Source organism: Myripristis murdjan, chromosome 7 (genome assembly GCF_902150065.1).
Source record: "Myripristis murdjan chromosome 7, fMyrMur1.1, whole genome shotgun sequence".
Lineage (NCBI taxonomy): Eukaryota > Metazoa > Chordata > Actinopteri > Holocentriformes > Holocentridae > Myripristis > Myripristis murdjan.
In genome coordinates this window covers 34,294,766-34,308,704 of record NC_043986.1, presented here as the reverse complement: position 1 = coordinate 34,308,704, position 13,939 = coordinate 34,294,766, and the positions used below count along the sequence as shown (strand labels likewise).

Here is a 13,939-nt window from a genome sequence, read left to right as displayed (position 1 = left end):
GACAAAGACTCAAAATTATATCTGATTTTTTCCCCCATAAAACTAGTGATTACCCATTGTAACCAAATTGAATGGTTCAAAATATCATATTTGAGACACAAGTATAAGAGACAGAAACAGTGGAGACATCCTATTTTTCAGTGTAACCTTAGTACAGACAAACTCCTCACTTAGTACAAAGTCCTGCTTCTAAAACCTTTATCAGGCACTTTCATCAACATCATCATCACATCTTCATTACACCACTGTCTTCATCTCATCTTCATCAATAAATCATCATCATATTTACACTCTAAAAGCTTATTGTTGCCTTGTAACAATAAAATATTGTTCATGGTAGTCGCTTCTTGCTTCTGACTGCCTCTCATCAGGTGGTTGACTTTTCGAGCTCGCTGTTTTCACCGTAGATCAACAAAACTGAGCGCCGTTTCCAGCGGTGCAACGCTCTGAAGCGGCTTCACAGAGCACGCGCACGGCACAGACCGCGGCTGGCTCAGCCATTCATTGTGGATGTGATCACGGAGCGCAAGAGCGCACTGGTCTGCGTTTATTTTTAGAAATCTAGATGATTGACATCATTAGATATGCACTACTCTTGCAAAGACAATGCAGTATAGTCATACATTTATTATAAAATTCCATGTGAAGTCACACACACAACAGGTAACAGGTGAAATCACAAGAAATGAGAAAAAAAATACAGCCTTCGTTCATGTAACATAATTTATTAAGAAGCATTAGTTCAGCTAATTCATAAATTAAAAAATGTATTTGCCTCTTTACACGGTGCATCCGAAGCTGCTGTGCTGTCCACCAGAGAAAAATTGCGCCAGAACGGAAAACTACTTCCTAGCGTCTGTTTCAGTCGCGTAGCAACCAGCGCCACATACGTGCACGCCGTGCATGCGTGCCTTTCATGATGAACGCCTTTGTGTAAACAGAGCTGCATTCGGATTATGGAACTTGGTTCCTGTTACCGCCTGATTAAAACACACCAAGAGAAAATTTCAACCACCACTACAGCTGCTACAACATTTTGGCCTGCTGGAGGTGCTAGAACAAAGCAAGGCTCAACAACAACACACACAATGACAGGAAACACACTGCACATCATTGGAAACATTACAAACTCAAGCAAGGAGCACAAGTGGCAAAACAAAAGGTCCATACACTCTACAGTTACAGTTGTTTGTCTCCAATTTGATTCTGGATCACCTCATAACAATGTTCATCTTAATCGCACACAGACTATTTCATCGTCATTTCAGCATCAACTGAGGCTGAGACCAAATTTCAAACTCTAGCCCCACAGCCTGTTTTAACTGAGCGGATGTGTTACCTGCATACTCAGTGTCCGTGGACACAAACAAAAAACAATCAACAATGCAGAATGTAGAGCTGTAACCATTGTGACGTCATGCCGTCCGTCACAAACAAGTATCTGTGCAGGTGACTGTAAAGTACTGAGCACTGTCCCAGGTGTTGTCTATGCTGCGCGTGCGTCGTCATCATCTGGTTGACTGGTGACGTCACTGGCCGGAGCAGCAGAGGCCATAAAAAGCCGGCTCGGCAGCAGGTGTGTGTCGCACATGCTGGAGTTGGTCTTCGGCTGGTCTGAGACCAGGTTAGGCTGCCTGTATAGGGCTGGCCGCTCGGCAGTGTGTGTCCGCTCTCCAAGTTCAGCGGGGGGGTGTCCACATCTGCTGGATCTGCTCTCAGACTGAGCAAAGACCAAGCGAGTCTCGCCTTTCCCAGGCGGGCTCTCCAGCTGGCTCTGCTAGCTGCACAGCAGGTGCGCCCCTCAGGCCGGTCTCCGGTGGTCGGTGCAGCCTGCGCAGAGACTATTAGTCCAGTCATTTTAGGAAAAAACCTAGGACAAATTGCAAGAGAAAAAAACTCTTGCAATTTGTCCTAGGTTGTCCCCAATTTTGGCCTAAAATTACTGGACTATGAGGGTCCACAGACTGGTGATGCTGACGGATGCAGGCGCTCTCTTCTGCTAGGAGGAGCCAATGCCTGCATCACGGTTGTCATGGAGACGGTCCATTGGCCTGCTGAACATCTGGTCGCAAGGACCGTGCTGTTGTCCAGATGCGCACCATGATGTGCCAAGAACTGCTCCGTGGCTTCTGGTCAGGGTCACCGACATGAAGACTGCGGTCGTTGCCGTTAATACCATACCGCCTGCGCCTGCTCCTTGATACGGGGACGGGACCTGGGGTGTGTGTGTGTGTGTGTGTGTGTGTGTGTGTGTGTGTGTGTGTGTGTGTGTGTCTTGTGTGTCTTGTCCTTTCCAATTTTGTTTTTTCAGTTTCAGCTTTTAATTTAAAATGCTCCAATTCAAGATCCATTTAGGGCTACTGTACCTGTTGTCCAACGATAACAAAAAAAAAAAAAAAAAAAGAATTAATGTATAAATAAAAAAAAATTTAACTTTAAAAAAAGTAACATATCTTCTATTCTTTGTGGCTGCAGTGAACCAGTTTTCCCTCCAGTTCATTTGTCTCATTTCTTTGTCAGTAATAGGAAATAACAGCACCGTCCCCCTGACGCCCCTATGTTTGACACAGCATCTCTAAAGTGTCCTGTACAGAGCCAACAACCACAAGAAGAAATGGCCCGCGTGTGCACGCTGCTCTGCGCAAGTCTGCGCCGTCATAGATCTATGTGCGCTGTACCCAGCGCAGAGCGCGGCCCAAACCGCACGCTATGTGAAAGCCGCATCACAATGTATAATCTTTGTTCGGAGGGGGGGCCACAGCGGGGTCCAGACTCAGTGTTACGGGGGCACTGGCCCCTGCTGGCCCCTCCCCAGAACCGCCTGTTCACATGCACATCTGTTGTACGCAGTCAAACAAGGAAGTGTTCACTTCATGACAAAACTACAGCAGTAACGGTTCATCTGTGATGTGTTTATTGTAGAATTAGAGTTTAGGGTAGTTTAGGGTGTCCCCTCCATATCAGCCACAGAGTTGAGAGTATGGATAATCATTATTAAAGATAATAGTAATAATAAATATTGCAAATGTGAAAATGGACAATGCTGTATTTATTTGTTATTCTTACACAATGCATAGCACTTAATCTGACCGAGGCTGCTGTGTTGAGCATACTAATTGCACAGTAAAGCCAGAAGTTGATGAAAATATCATAAACAAGAGGACATGTCCATCAGGATTTCAGTTTGACAGTGCAAAATGAAAAGGTCATACTCACCTTCCCTACAAGGTGAAAGAGTTAATGTAGCCAACAAAAACTCCATGAAGACAGAAAACCACTGTGACTGAGCAATTTAAGAAAAGCAGGACTGATTGTTTCCACTAGTTGTCTAAAGGTCAGTTCAGACCAAAGATTCAGGATGAGACAAGTTGAAACTTGCCACTGTTTGCAAAAGAATGTAGTCTGCAACATTGTAAAACATGCCAGTTTACACTGATGAGACTAGGTGAGACGCTGTTTCATTTCCATAGCAACGACACTGTATACTTGTGTACTTTTCAGGCGTTTTTTGTGGATGAATATCATTTGTCGTCTCTTAAAATATGAATGAGGATAGTGGTGGTGATGTACTTGCTACATTTGCATTTATAGTATCAAAGACGGTGAAAACATAAAAAAACGAGAGAATCAAGGATCTGGAGCCGTCCATGGGTGCTTCAGCACAATACCCAGGGGGCTTGTGCAAAATGTGATACCGCCAGCCGGCTTGAGTCCAGCTGAGATGGGCCGGGTCCCACCACTGCAACTTCTCCCTGCAATGCTCCCTGAAATGGTTTTGTCTCATCGATAATCTTTGGTCTGAGCTTGCCTTAAAAACTGAACAGAGGTTGGAGGAAACCTTCATCTCTGTTGTCTCCCCCCAATTTAACTGTTGTTCCCCACTGTGCCCCACCATTTGAAAATAATCTGGATCTACCCCTCCAGTGCCAGCCACCGCTGCAACTGAGACAGAAAGGAAAGAAAAATAAGGAAAGAAAATAACTCTAAGCACTGATTTTTTTGTTTATACAGTCAATATTTCAAAAATGCCATTTTTTATTCAACTTTTTTCCCCACCTACTAGTTTGTCATGACATCAGCGCTGAAGAAACACCGTTTTCCAAAAAGCTGTAATGTGATTTTGATATGAAATAGTTTTTCATATAGATTTTAAGTTTTTCATTTCATTGCAACTGTGATTTTTTTGCTCCACACCTTAATCTGTGATGATGGAAGCCACCAGTGTTGGTATGAACAGTGGTCATTTTCATGTTTTTCTTATCAGGTTATTGCTAATTTGCTCATTGCCTTTTCCCCCTATATTTATGAAAGAAACCAACTGAATTTGCTCAGGTTTCAAAGGGCTATGAGGGCAAGCAATGAGGATGAAGTGGAACACCAATTCCTGACAGTGAATGAACTACACTATATGGACAAAAGTACTGGGCCACACCTCTTAATCACCGAGTTCAGATGTTTCATTCAGTCCCATTGCCACAGGGGTATAAAATCAAGCACCGAGTCATGCAGTCTGCCTTCACAAACATTTGTGACAGAATGGCTCGTTCTAAAGAGCTCACTGAATTCCAGCGTGCTGCTGTAATAGTGATGTAATAGGATGCCACCGTTTCAACAAGTTTGTGAAATTTCTTCCTTCCTAGATATTCCACCATTTACTGTAAGTGGTATTATTGCAAAGCGGAAGCATTTAGGAACCACAGCAACTCAGCCACCAGGTGGCAGCACTACATAGTTACAAAGCAGGGTCGCTGAGCGCTGAGGCGCATAGTGCATAAAAGTGGCCAATGCTCTGCTGACTCAGTAATTGCAGAGCTCCAAACCTCCTCTGGCATCAACATCAGCACAGAAACAGTGTGCCAGGAGCTTCATGGCATGAGTTTTCATGGCCAAGCAGCTGCATGCAAGCTTTATGTTGCGAAACATCAGATGGAGTGGTGTAAAGCTACCACTGGACTCTGGAGCGGTGGAAACGTGTTCTGTAGAGTGACCAATCACGCTTCTCTATGTAGCGGTCTGATGGACGAGTCTGGGTTTGGCAAATGCCAGGAGAACGTTCCCTGGCTCACTGCACTGTGCCAGCTGTGCAGTTTGCTGGAGGAGGAATAACGCTATGGGCTTGTTTTTCTGGGCTCGGCCTTGGCCCCTCAGTTCCAGTCAAGGGAAATCTTAATGCTTCAGCTCACCAAGACATTTTGGACAATTTTCTGCTTCCAACTTTGTGGGAACAGTTTGGGGCAGCTGTTCTAGCTGCAAAGGGGGAGCAGCTCCATATTAATGCCTATGGATTTAGAATGGGAGGTCAGAAAAGCTTCTCACTGTAATCATCACCTTCGCGATGATGCTGACTCATCCGCCCATTTCTCTGTCAGGTTATATGTTCACAGTATTTCATACACAAAACTGAGATATTGCATTAAAAATCTAACTGTTGTAAATCATGAATATTTCAATAAATCAAGAAACAGAAAAACACAGACTGTTGGGTATTTTCTGTATTTTACTGCAGTCTTCTATATTTACAGTAGGTGTTAACAGTATTTTACATAAGCAGACTGATACAATCCAATATTCCATTTTAAATAATAAAAAAAAACCCTTTCCTTAATCAATGTAATTAAAATAGGAAAGTGTTTTTTGTGCCCATGGTTTATTTCAGGAAGCAGTATTTCAATACTTCCCTCTTGTATTATTTCTGTAATAATGTTGGCCCAGTTACTGGCACAAAGTTTTGTGTAACTGCTGCAAAATTAGGTTTGTGAGTGGTGACTTGCCTTCACAGTACTAAAATCTACTACACTCCAAGAAAACTTTGCATTTTGAATTATGTCACATCTGTGGTATTTGGTTTTGTCGGCCTAGTTGTAGTTCCTCAGGTACACAAGTCTGTGAGGCTGGAACTTCTCACGGCACAAGGGGCACTCTGTCTGAAATAAGCAAAGTACATAATGGACATGTCAATGTTATGTTTACTCTAATTAAGTACAGTGCAGCCGAAATCCATTGTCACTGACATATACCAGTTGCCAACAGTGGGTAGAGACATGGAGTAATTTGTTGAAGGTGATTTTTGCCCTGACCCAATTAGAAATGCCATGTATTGAAAAATCATTGCGCTGTATAAACTAGATGTAGACAGCAGTACATTGGCTTTAAAAGACACCAATATTGTCCTTCAAGTCAAAATGATCACTTGTGTACTGGTTGAATGATAATGAAGTCAGTAGTCTCATCAGTGACACAATTTTGAGTGACATCAAGGCAGAACTTGATCTATACACTTTGCCAGCTACAGCCTCACCTTGGTGTTGCACCACTCAGTGATGCACTCCCAGCAGAAGAGGTGGCCACAAGGGGTGCAGGTGGAGTGCCGCCTCTCCTCCAAGCAAAGGATACATCGACCGGCCCTGGGACATTCACTGTCTACATGCTGGGACCTGAACATCACAAGGCAAGCAGCTGATCATGATTACAAGCTGAACAATGTATTTTCATCTAGGTGCATTTATAACAATGCCTTCATCAAAACAGTCCAATGTTCTTCAAGTGCTCTTGATTGTTTCTGACACATATAACTAGTGTCTCAAATCAACTTTTCACTTGCCAAGGCGTGGCAAAAAAACAACATGTACCTTAAAGTAATACTAAAGAGACAAGAGTTACTTTAAAAATTGCTCATTCACTGTAAAATGAATTTTATTTATTTATTGGTCTGTAAATTTTTGTTGCTGGTGTCACATCTGTTGTGATGTCACACAGGAATAAAATTAAGTTTTTGAACTAATGTTATTTTAGTTAACCATCATCCAGACCGAAAAAAAACCTGATCTGATGCTACTACTGTCAGATGCTACTACTGTGTAGAGTCAATGTTGCAGGCTCCAAGTGCCAGTTTTGCTTTTGTTTGATTGGCTCAAGGTCATAGAGAAAATATGGTTTCCAGCAAACAGGAAAACACAAGGGGTTCATGTAATAATGGCGATCATATGATACTGTCTCAGAAATTTAGTGGTCAATCAGACAAAACCAGTTTTACTGGCATTTGATGCTTAACAAGCAGTAATTTCAGACCCTTAAGCCAGGGTCTGATAACTGAGCAATGATGTTTCTCCTTGAGAAGATGCAAAACTAACATGCAAAAAAATAACCTCAATAAATTTTGCTCTGTAATCTACTTTTCATGAGAGAAACAGATGATCCCATGCCCACTTTTATCACTTTGATGATGATGCACCAAATATACCCTATGAATAGCCTTACACGCTACAGCTCTAAATTTTGTATGTTGTCCAAAACAAATGCAATCCTGGGACAAACACTCCTGCAGAATACCCAAAGTGCCGGCTGCCTCTTTCAGTCTGGCCTGATACTGTACCTGGAGGTGAGGTTTCTGTAGAGTTTCCACTCTTGCCTGGCTCTCTGTTTCTGTCTGAAGTTGTTAACCTGCAGAGCCACAGTGAGGGCCAGCTGGAGGAGCGATACAACTCCTAGCAGCCTGTAGCTGGTTCTGATGGCCTGGTCATCACCATTCACTCCTAATACTTGCAGCTAGAGAAAGACAACAGTGGCAGTTAGCTTCCAGTGCACTGCAGTGGTAGAATTCAGACGGTGGTTTAGGGGTCAGGAGTTCCAGATTTCTCCAGCAAAACTAATTCATTTTACTATGACTTAACTCAATAGAAATGCAAAGTACATGAATGCCTATTCAAATTACATTCTCACAACTGTCATTTCCCTCGTCCTGTCAAAGCAGTTTTTCAATATTAAGTCAAACGCTAAAAATTTTCCACATTTTTTTTTTTTTTTTTTTGACCAAAACATTTGTGGCTCTTGAACCAGTTCTGTTTGGGATTTTTGTAACCAAGGTGCTAACTATTGGACAAGCCCACATGTGCACTGGATTGGAGCAGAACCACTGTGACAGAGGTGCCAACAGGTTGCTGGCCACTGATTCCTGCTGCGGCTGAATTCAGCACTGCAGGATACTGTTGAGGAGTTCATAATACTCACCCATATTACCGAACCCCAGCGCCTTTTTTTTTTTTTTTTAACCTTCTGATAATTTGGTATTGGGTTCTAGTAAACCCAGCCTTCACTAAAATGTCTTGTTCTACTACCCCCTTTATTCATTTCCTGAAATTCAGGTGGTGTTCAAATTTAAAGCTGTTGTATCTAAACACCACTCCATGCTCAATTCAGCTTCTCAGTCATCTCAGTCTTTGAACTATGCACGCCCACTCTTGTGTCATCACGGTTCCCACTTCAGGTCTCACTATTGTAATTAGGTTTGTGAACCCGAATGGAACCAGTTCCTTGTTGGTCAAAAAGACCCATGTGTCTCCATGGGACTTCTATCAAATGGAGGTCTGTGGTCCTAATGTGGGTCTTTATGACAATTCATGACAACAGAATGTTTGAGAATGCCTCCTTAAAGGAAGCTGTGGCTTTTTTTTCTTTGGTCTGATGTTTTGATTCCCTTAAACTCAAGACAGCTAACTGGAACTATCTGGTCTCCACTGGGACTGTTTATGATATGTGAAAAAACACACATTTTCAATGTAACATAAGACCACGTACATAGCTAACACCAGCCGACCTCTTGGACAGGTGGTAGAAAGCCCCATTCATATAGAACAGAGCTACGTGGACTCGACGGAGGAGGGTCAGGCCCTGCTGGAGGGCAAACACTGCTGGCTGGCATGCTCTCCTCTGGTGCTCTGACAGCAACCCCACTACCCTCGAGATGCAGCTCCTCAGCCAAAATCCTAGACTCCACGGACTGGATGCTACTTCCCGCCGACTGCTTCCACCCTGGTTCTCCCCTTGGCCTTCCAGCTCGTTCTCCAGGCACACCAGGACCTTGTCCAAGATGTAAGGTACAAAGGTGTGACAGAACACAAGGAGGCCTCTTCTGGCCCGGGAGGGTATGCGACGTTTACTGGGGTCCACTTGGACAATGTTGACATATTCCTCACCCAGGGTTTGGTAGCCTGCGGAATACAATGGTACACATGAAAACGCTACACACAGGGGTTGATAGTAAGAACAGTAATCAAACACACTTGGTGCAATATTTAAGGCATTTAATAAAATGGGGGTCAAATTTCATGTTCATAATGTGACAGGACAATAAGCAGCCTGCTTATGAAGACCACAAGGAATTTTTTCCAAAGTAAATTAAAATATCTCTTGGTCTGCATGAAAGGTACGGTATAGCCTACCTGAGAATGTAGTCAAACCATAATATGCAAGGTCTGACACCAGTTCTATCTCTTTCCTCCAATCCAGCCATCTCTTGGATCCTACAGGGTGGAAAAGGTGCAATTAATTTTTTATCTTATGGATAGCAAAAGGAACTAACCATGGGAAAACTGGATTCCCATTCTATTTAAAATCAGTGCTTTTTGCTCTCATGCATATCAACAGTAGCTATGATTTGCCAACAGCTACCATGCTGCATGCTAGGTAAAATGTCATGACCATCTGCAAAGCAACATTACTGATAGGTCAGCTGCAATGCACTCCTTCCCAAGCTTTTTTCAGAAAGACTAGGGGCTCAGTTTTCATGGCTGTGGTGTTGTGTCTGGGATGTGGGCAGCTTATCATTACAATTTTTGCTATTGCCATTATCTTGGCAATAAGCACTATTTGGTTGGTATCTGGGCAAGGGGCTGAAAGAGAAGGAAACACACTGGCCACTGTGTTTTCTCTCTCTATTGATGCTAATGTCATAGTTTTGGAAGAAAAATAATTCATACACAGTGTTACAACAAACCTTCTAGTACAATAAAACTTGTCTGAATCATTTTGCTGGTTACCTGTCATTAGTTTTCCTTAACTGAAATCACTGCAGTCATAACTACCTTTAAATATGCACAGTGGTGTCACAATTAAGAAACATGAGTAGTACAATAGTCCAGTGGTTCTCAAATGGGGGTGTGTGCACCCGTAGAGGTAAATTTGTACTGCAGAGGGTACATTGGATTTTTTTATGTTAATGTAAAAAATATCAGTCATACATAATTTCTAAAACAATTAGCCTATGCTATGGTAAGTTCAATAAAAAATGTAATCGTGAACCTACCCTGAGTGGCCACTTTATCGAGTCCACCTGTACAATCTAATGCATTTCATTACAACAGCTCTGCCATAAATTCTACCTTTTAACAAAGTTTTTCATGTTCAGTTTTTGCTGACAATGTGGAGAATGTGTCAATTTAATTCTATGTTTATTAATGAAGTTGTAGTTTGCAGTAGTCTTATTGTGTTTAGACGTGTTTCTCATTTTTTGTCCACCCTATTTATATGCATGAGTGGGACAGAATATTAGAAACGCCTCTCAATAAAATGCAGTCCAGTACAACAGCACCACTAAGTATGACAATTATTGACATAAAATTGAATGAACACCTCTATACTGTGAGAAAAATAAAACCTGAGCATTAAAGGCATCATGGTATTGCTACTGAGATGCTTGACATAAATATGGAGGTATGAGATGGGTGTGTTCAATAATCCATGTCTTCCATATGGAGCAGCCACGCCGGCAGGTAACAGTCCTGACTTGCAGGAGTAATATCACATCGACTGCTGTCGTACGAGATGAATAACCTTACTTGAGACAAGTGGTTATTTCATTTCATTTCATTTCATTTTATTTTTTAAGGAAATTCGCGTATTGCCCCTTTAATGTTGCTTTGCTTATGGTTACTGGCAAAGGTGCAAAAGTTGCGTTACCTGTCGTTAAAGCCTTTAACGAATTGATAATATTCAGTCTTGAATTCGGTATGCATCTAATACACAAAGCTATTTTTCTCAGAACATGTTCAACTTTTATATCCATGGTGTGTTACTCCTCCACCGAAACACGTCGTGAATGGTGGCGCCGCCAGGTGTGTGTCAAGTTTCATTAAACAGGTGGTTGAGCTAGTAAAACGACCCGAATTTGAGATAGAGTTGGCTCAAATGAGCACACTCACCAGCAAATGTCTGGAAAGCCTCGTTGGCGTTGTTTCTCAGGAAGGTTTGATAGTGTTCATCCTTCTGAGTGGCCCGGATCAGCTGGGACTGGTTAGCAGGGACGAGCGGCATGCTGAGCAAAGCCCCAAGTCCACATCAACGTGACCTGGCTAGCTAGCTAAACCAAGTTACCTGCTAGCTACAGACAAGCGGAACCTGCATGCTAATTCAAACGGAATGGTGTCCAACTACCAGAACTATTTCACAGAGGTCGACAGAGCTTCACAACATCGTTTCTGTGCTAAATAAAGAACTCAAAAACGTGAAAAGGTGCGAGAAAAAATTGTCAAAATAAGTAAGTCAAGCACAACAAAATAGAGTAGCGCTGTTTCCGGTGTCGCAGTCCTGTAACATCCTGGTAACAATGCCATTCTTACTGCAAATTTGAGAAATGAACGTTAAAAAATTTTAAGGAGGAAGGAGAACAAATAGTTTAAAAAAAAAAAAATAGTAAAAAATGAAACAAATAGTAAAAAAATACAGTTAGTGTTTTTATATGTAACCTATCACTGTCAAAATGTCATATTCACAACACTATAAATGTAATGATATGCCATTTAATAGCTTCGCGACTGCTGAAAATATTGATAGAGGAGGTTCTCAATCACCAAATTACTATCAGATAGCCGAAATGTTGAGGGTGACGGCTGTATTATAAAGACTCATTTGAATCTGTTCGATGGCCAAACTTCCTGACGGATATCAGCCTCAGTGCCTGTTCAGTTCTATGTGATTCTGTTCCCCTGCCATGTGGGTGACAGGGCTGACTACACACACAGGCTGTTTTACTACGAACTAACACTTAGCAGAGTCTCGCTACATATTCATCATAATAACGCCACGGCTGAGTCTTTTCATACAATTTTTGCTGTGAGCATCAATACGGTAATGCTTATTCTACGCTTTGGCCAAAATGTACAAGTTACAAACTGTGAGCATTAATTCTGAAGGTACATTCATTTATTTCCGGTATGTTTCTTTGGTTAACTTTACGCAAATCCAGGGGCAAAACAACACAGGAAGCGTTGTTGTTTTTGGACCACATTAATGTTGATACCAACCTTAACGCAGTTGTAGAGCGCCGCCTCCTGGTTGGAGGTATTATAAAAACATAAAAATGGAAAATAAAATTAAGCTACCTACTGCTTCTATTAAATAAATAGATAAATAAATAAATGAAGGCAAAGGGAAGGATTCATGCCTTATTGCAAACGGAAGATTTACAAAGTTAACATCTACATCCATAAATGCAAATTAAAAACTAAGCTCCTCTTTGGCACTTCAAAATCAGAATCAAAAAGATCTTTATTGCCAAGTAAGTTTGCACAAACAAAGAATTTGACTTGGAGCTAAGGTGCGTCACATAAATAATTAACAACACACAATAAAAGGATCTGGAAAAATAATATAGAAAAATATAGAACAGAGAGAAAAAACACAATTCAATACAATTCAATATTACCTTGTAGAAAGGTACAAGAGGCCAATTAAAACATTATCTATCCTTTATAATTTGAAGGTGCAGAAACACTGAATCCTTCTCCAACATCCTCTCCAATATCTTCTTTTAACATCTTCTATAATCTTACATTGTGCCATATACCCCTGATATTATTTTGCACTTCACCGTTTACTGGGACGATTTCCTTATGTTACCGCATTTTTGATATGTTGTCAATATAAAAAGGTAGGCTACAGGCCTTCTTTTCCATGTCCTTGTTTTTTCCCCATGAGTTTACAGATGAATGCATATTTAAATTTGCAAATTCTCTCCCTTAAATTCAGAGCCAGAGTATGCATCCTTTCAAGTTGATGTCATTTTCTTTTGTTCCTAGGAGGATCAATGAGATCAAGATGAGTTTTGCAAGAGAAAAAGCAGCATCATTGGTTTAAAAAAAAGATATAAAAATGATTGCAAACATCTCATGATGTAATAGCTGTTGGACAATGTAATTGTAAGTCAAATAAAGTAATAAATACTGTAATAACAACACTAGACTGATACTTGAAAATAATTTTAAGAGGTGACAGCCCGTGTAACACAATACAGTTCCTGATTATGTAGCAGTTTATATAACAATATTTGTTTGGACTCATTTTAAAGAGACATTTTATTAGATTTTGAAAACATCCAGCTGCTTTTACCTTGTCAGTTACTACAAGGCACTTTTCCTCCTCTGTAACTGGGTGAAGTACATTCATTCATAGCCCAGGTACGGAGCTGCAGCCAGCCTGAAAAGTTGCAGAACCAGTTTCTTTGTCTCCTCAGTGCTGCTCCCTGAGCCTGCCAGCTGTACTAAAACCGCTACTGTGCACATCTCTTTGTACCTCCACCGTCATTCACCGCTTCCAGCGTCCGTACCCAGGTGCTGTCCAGCCTCGGACAGTCAGAGCAAACAACTTAAAGGAGGTGAGCGTCTGGCAGACCAGGAAGTTGAACTTTGCTCGCACTGTGAGACAAGGAGGTGGGGTTTCCTTCTCCACCTCCTTTTAAGTTTGAAGATACTTGGAAGTTGCTACAGATTGAGCATGGATAGTGTGGGGAGTGCTCGCTGCTTGGACCAAACTTCACAGATTCTGGGATACAGAAAGGTAAGACACAAGTTAAGTGGCTGTGTGTATACAGAATGTTCCTGTCCACCTGCTGGCCACAGAGGTCTGACAACTACCTGCTAAACATTAGCACAGCATGGTGTCAGCACAACACTGATACCTGTGGATAATACCTGCTGACACAGGTGATGTGCTGTGCCTGTATTCAACATATCTAAATTAAAAAATATCTAAGTTATAAAATATAAAAAATAAATACATACATACCATATCAATCAATCTATCTCTTCATCTATAGAGACAGAAAGATAAAGAGATAAATACAGTATAGATATATATAAATGAGAAAAAAATCTTGACACAAAGTGAG

General features: G+C 41.5%; 1 protein-coding gene across 1 annotated transcript; it reads right to left on the bottom strand.

Annotated features, from left to right (window-relative positions):
• Window positions 1-5,474: 5,474 nt before the first annotated feature.
• On the bottom strand, window positions 5,475-11,354 carry pex10 (peroxisomal biogenesis factor 10). The gene is made up of 6 exons (XM_030056761.1): window positions 10,977-11,354; window positions 9,219-9,299; window positions 8,575-8,987; window positions 7,373-7,545; window positions 6,299-6,434; window positions 5,475-5,924 (listed from the first exon to the last, which is right to left on the bottom strand). Exons 1-6 carry the CDS (start codon window positions 11,086-11,088, stop codon window positions 5,856-5,858), a joined length of 984 nt encoding a protein of 327 aa, XP_029912621.1. The 5' UTR covers window positions 11,089-11,354; the 3' UTR covers window positions 5,475-5,855.
• Window positions 11,355-13,939: the final 2,585 nt, after the last annotated feature.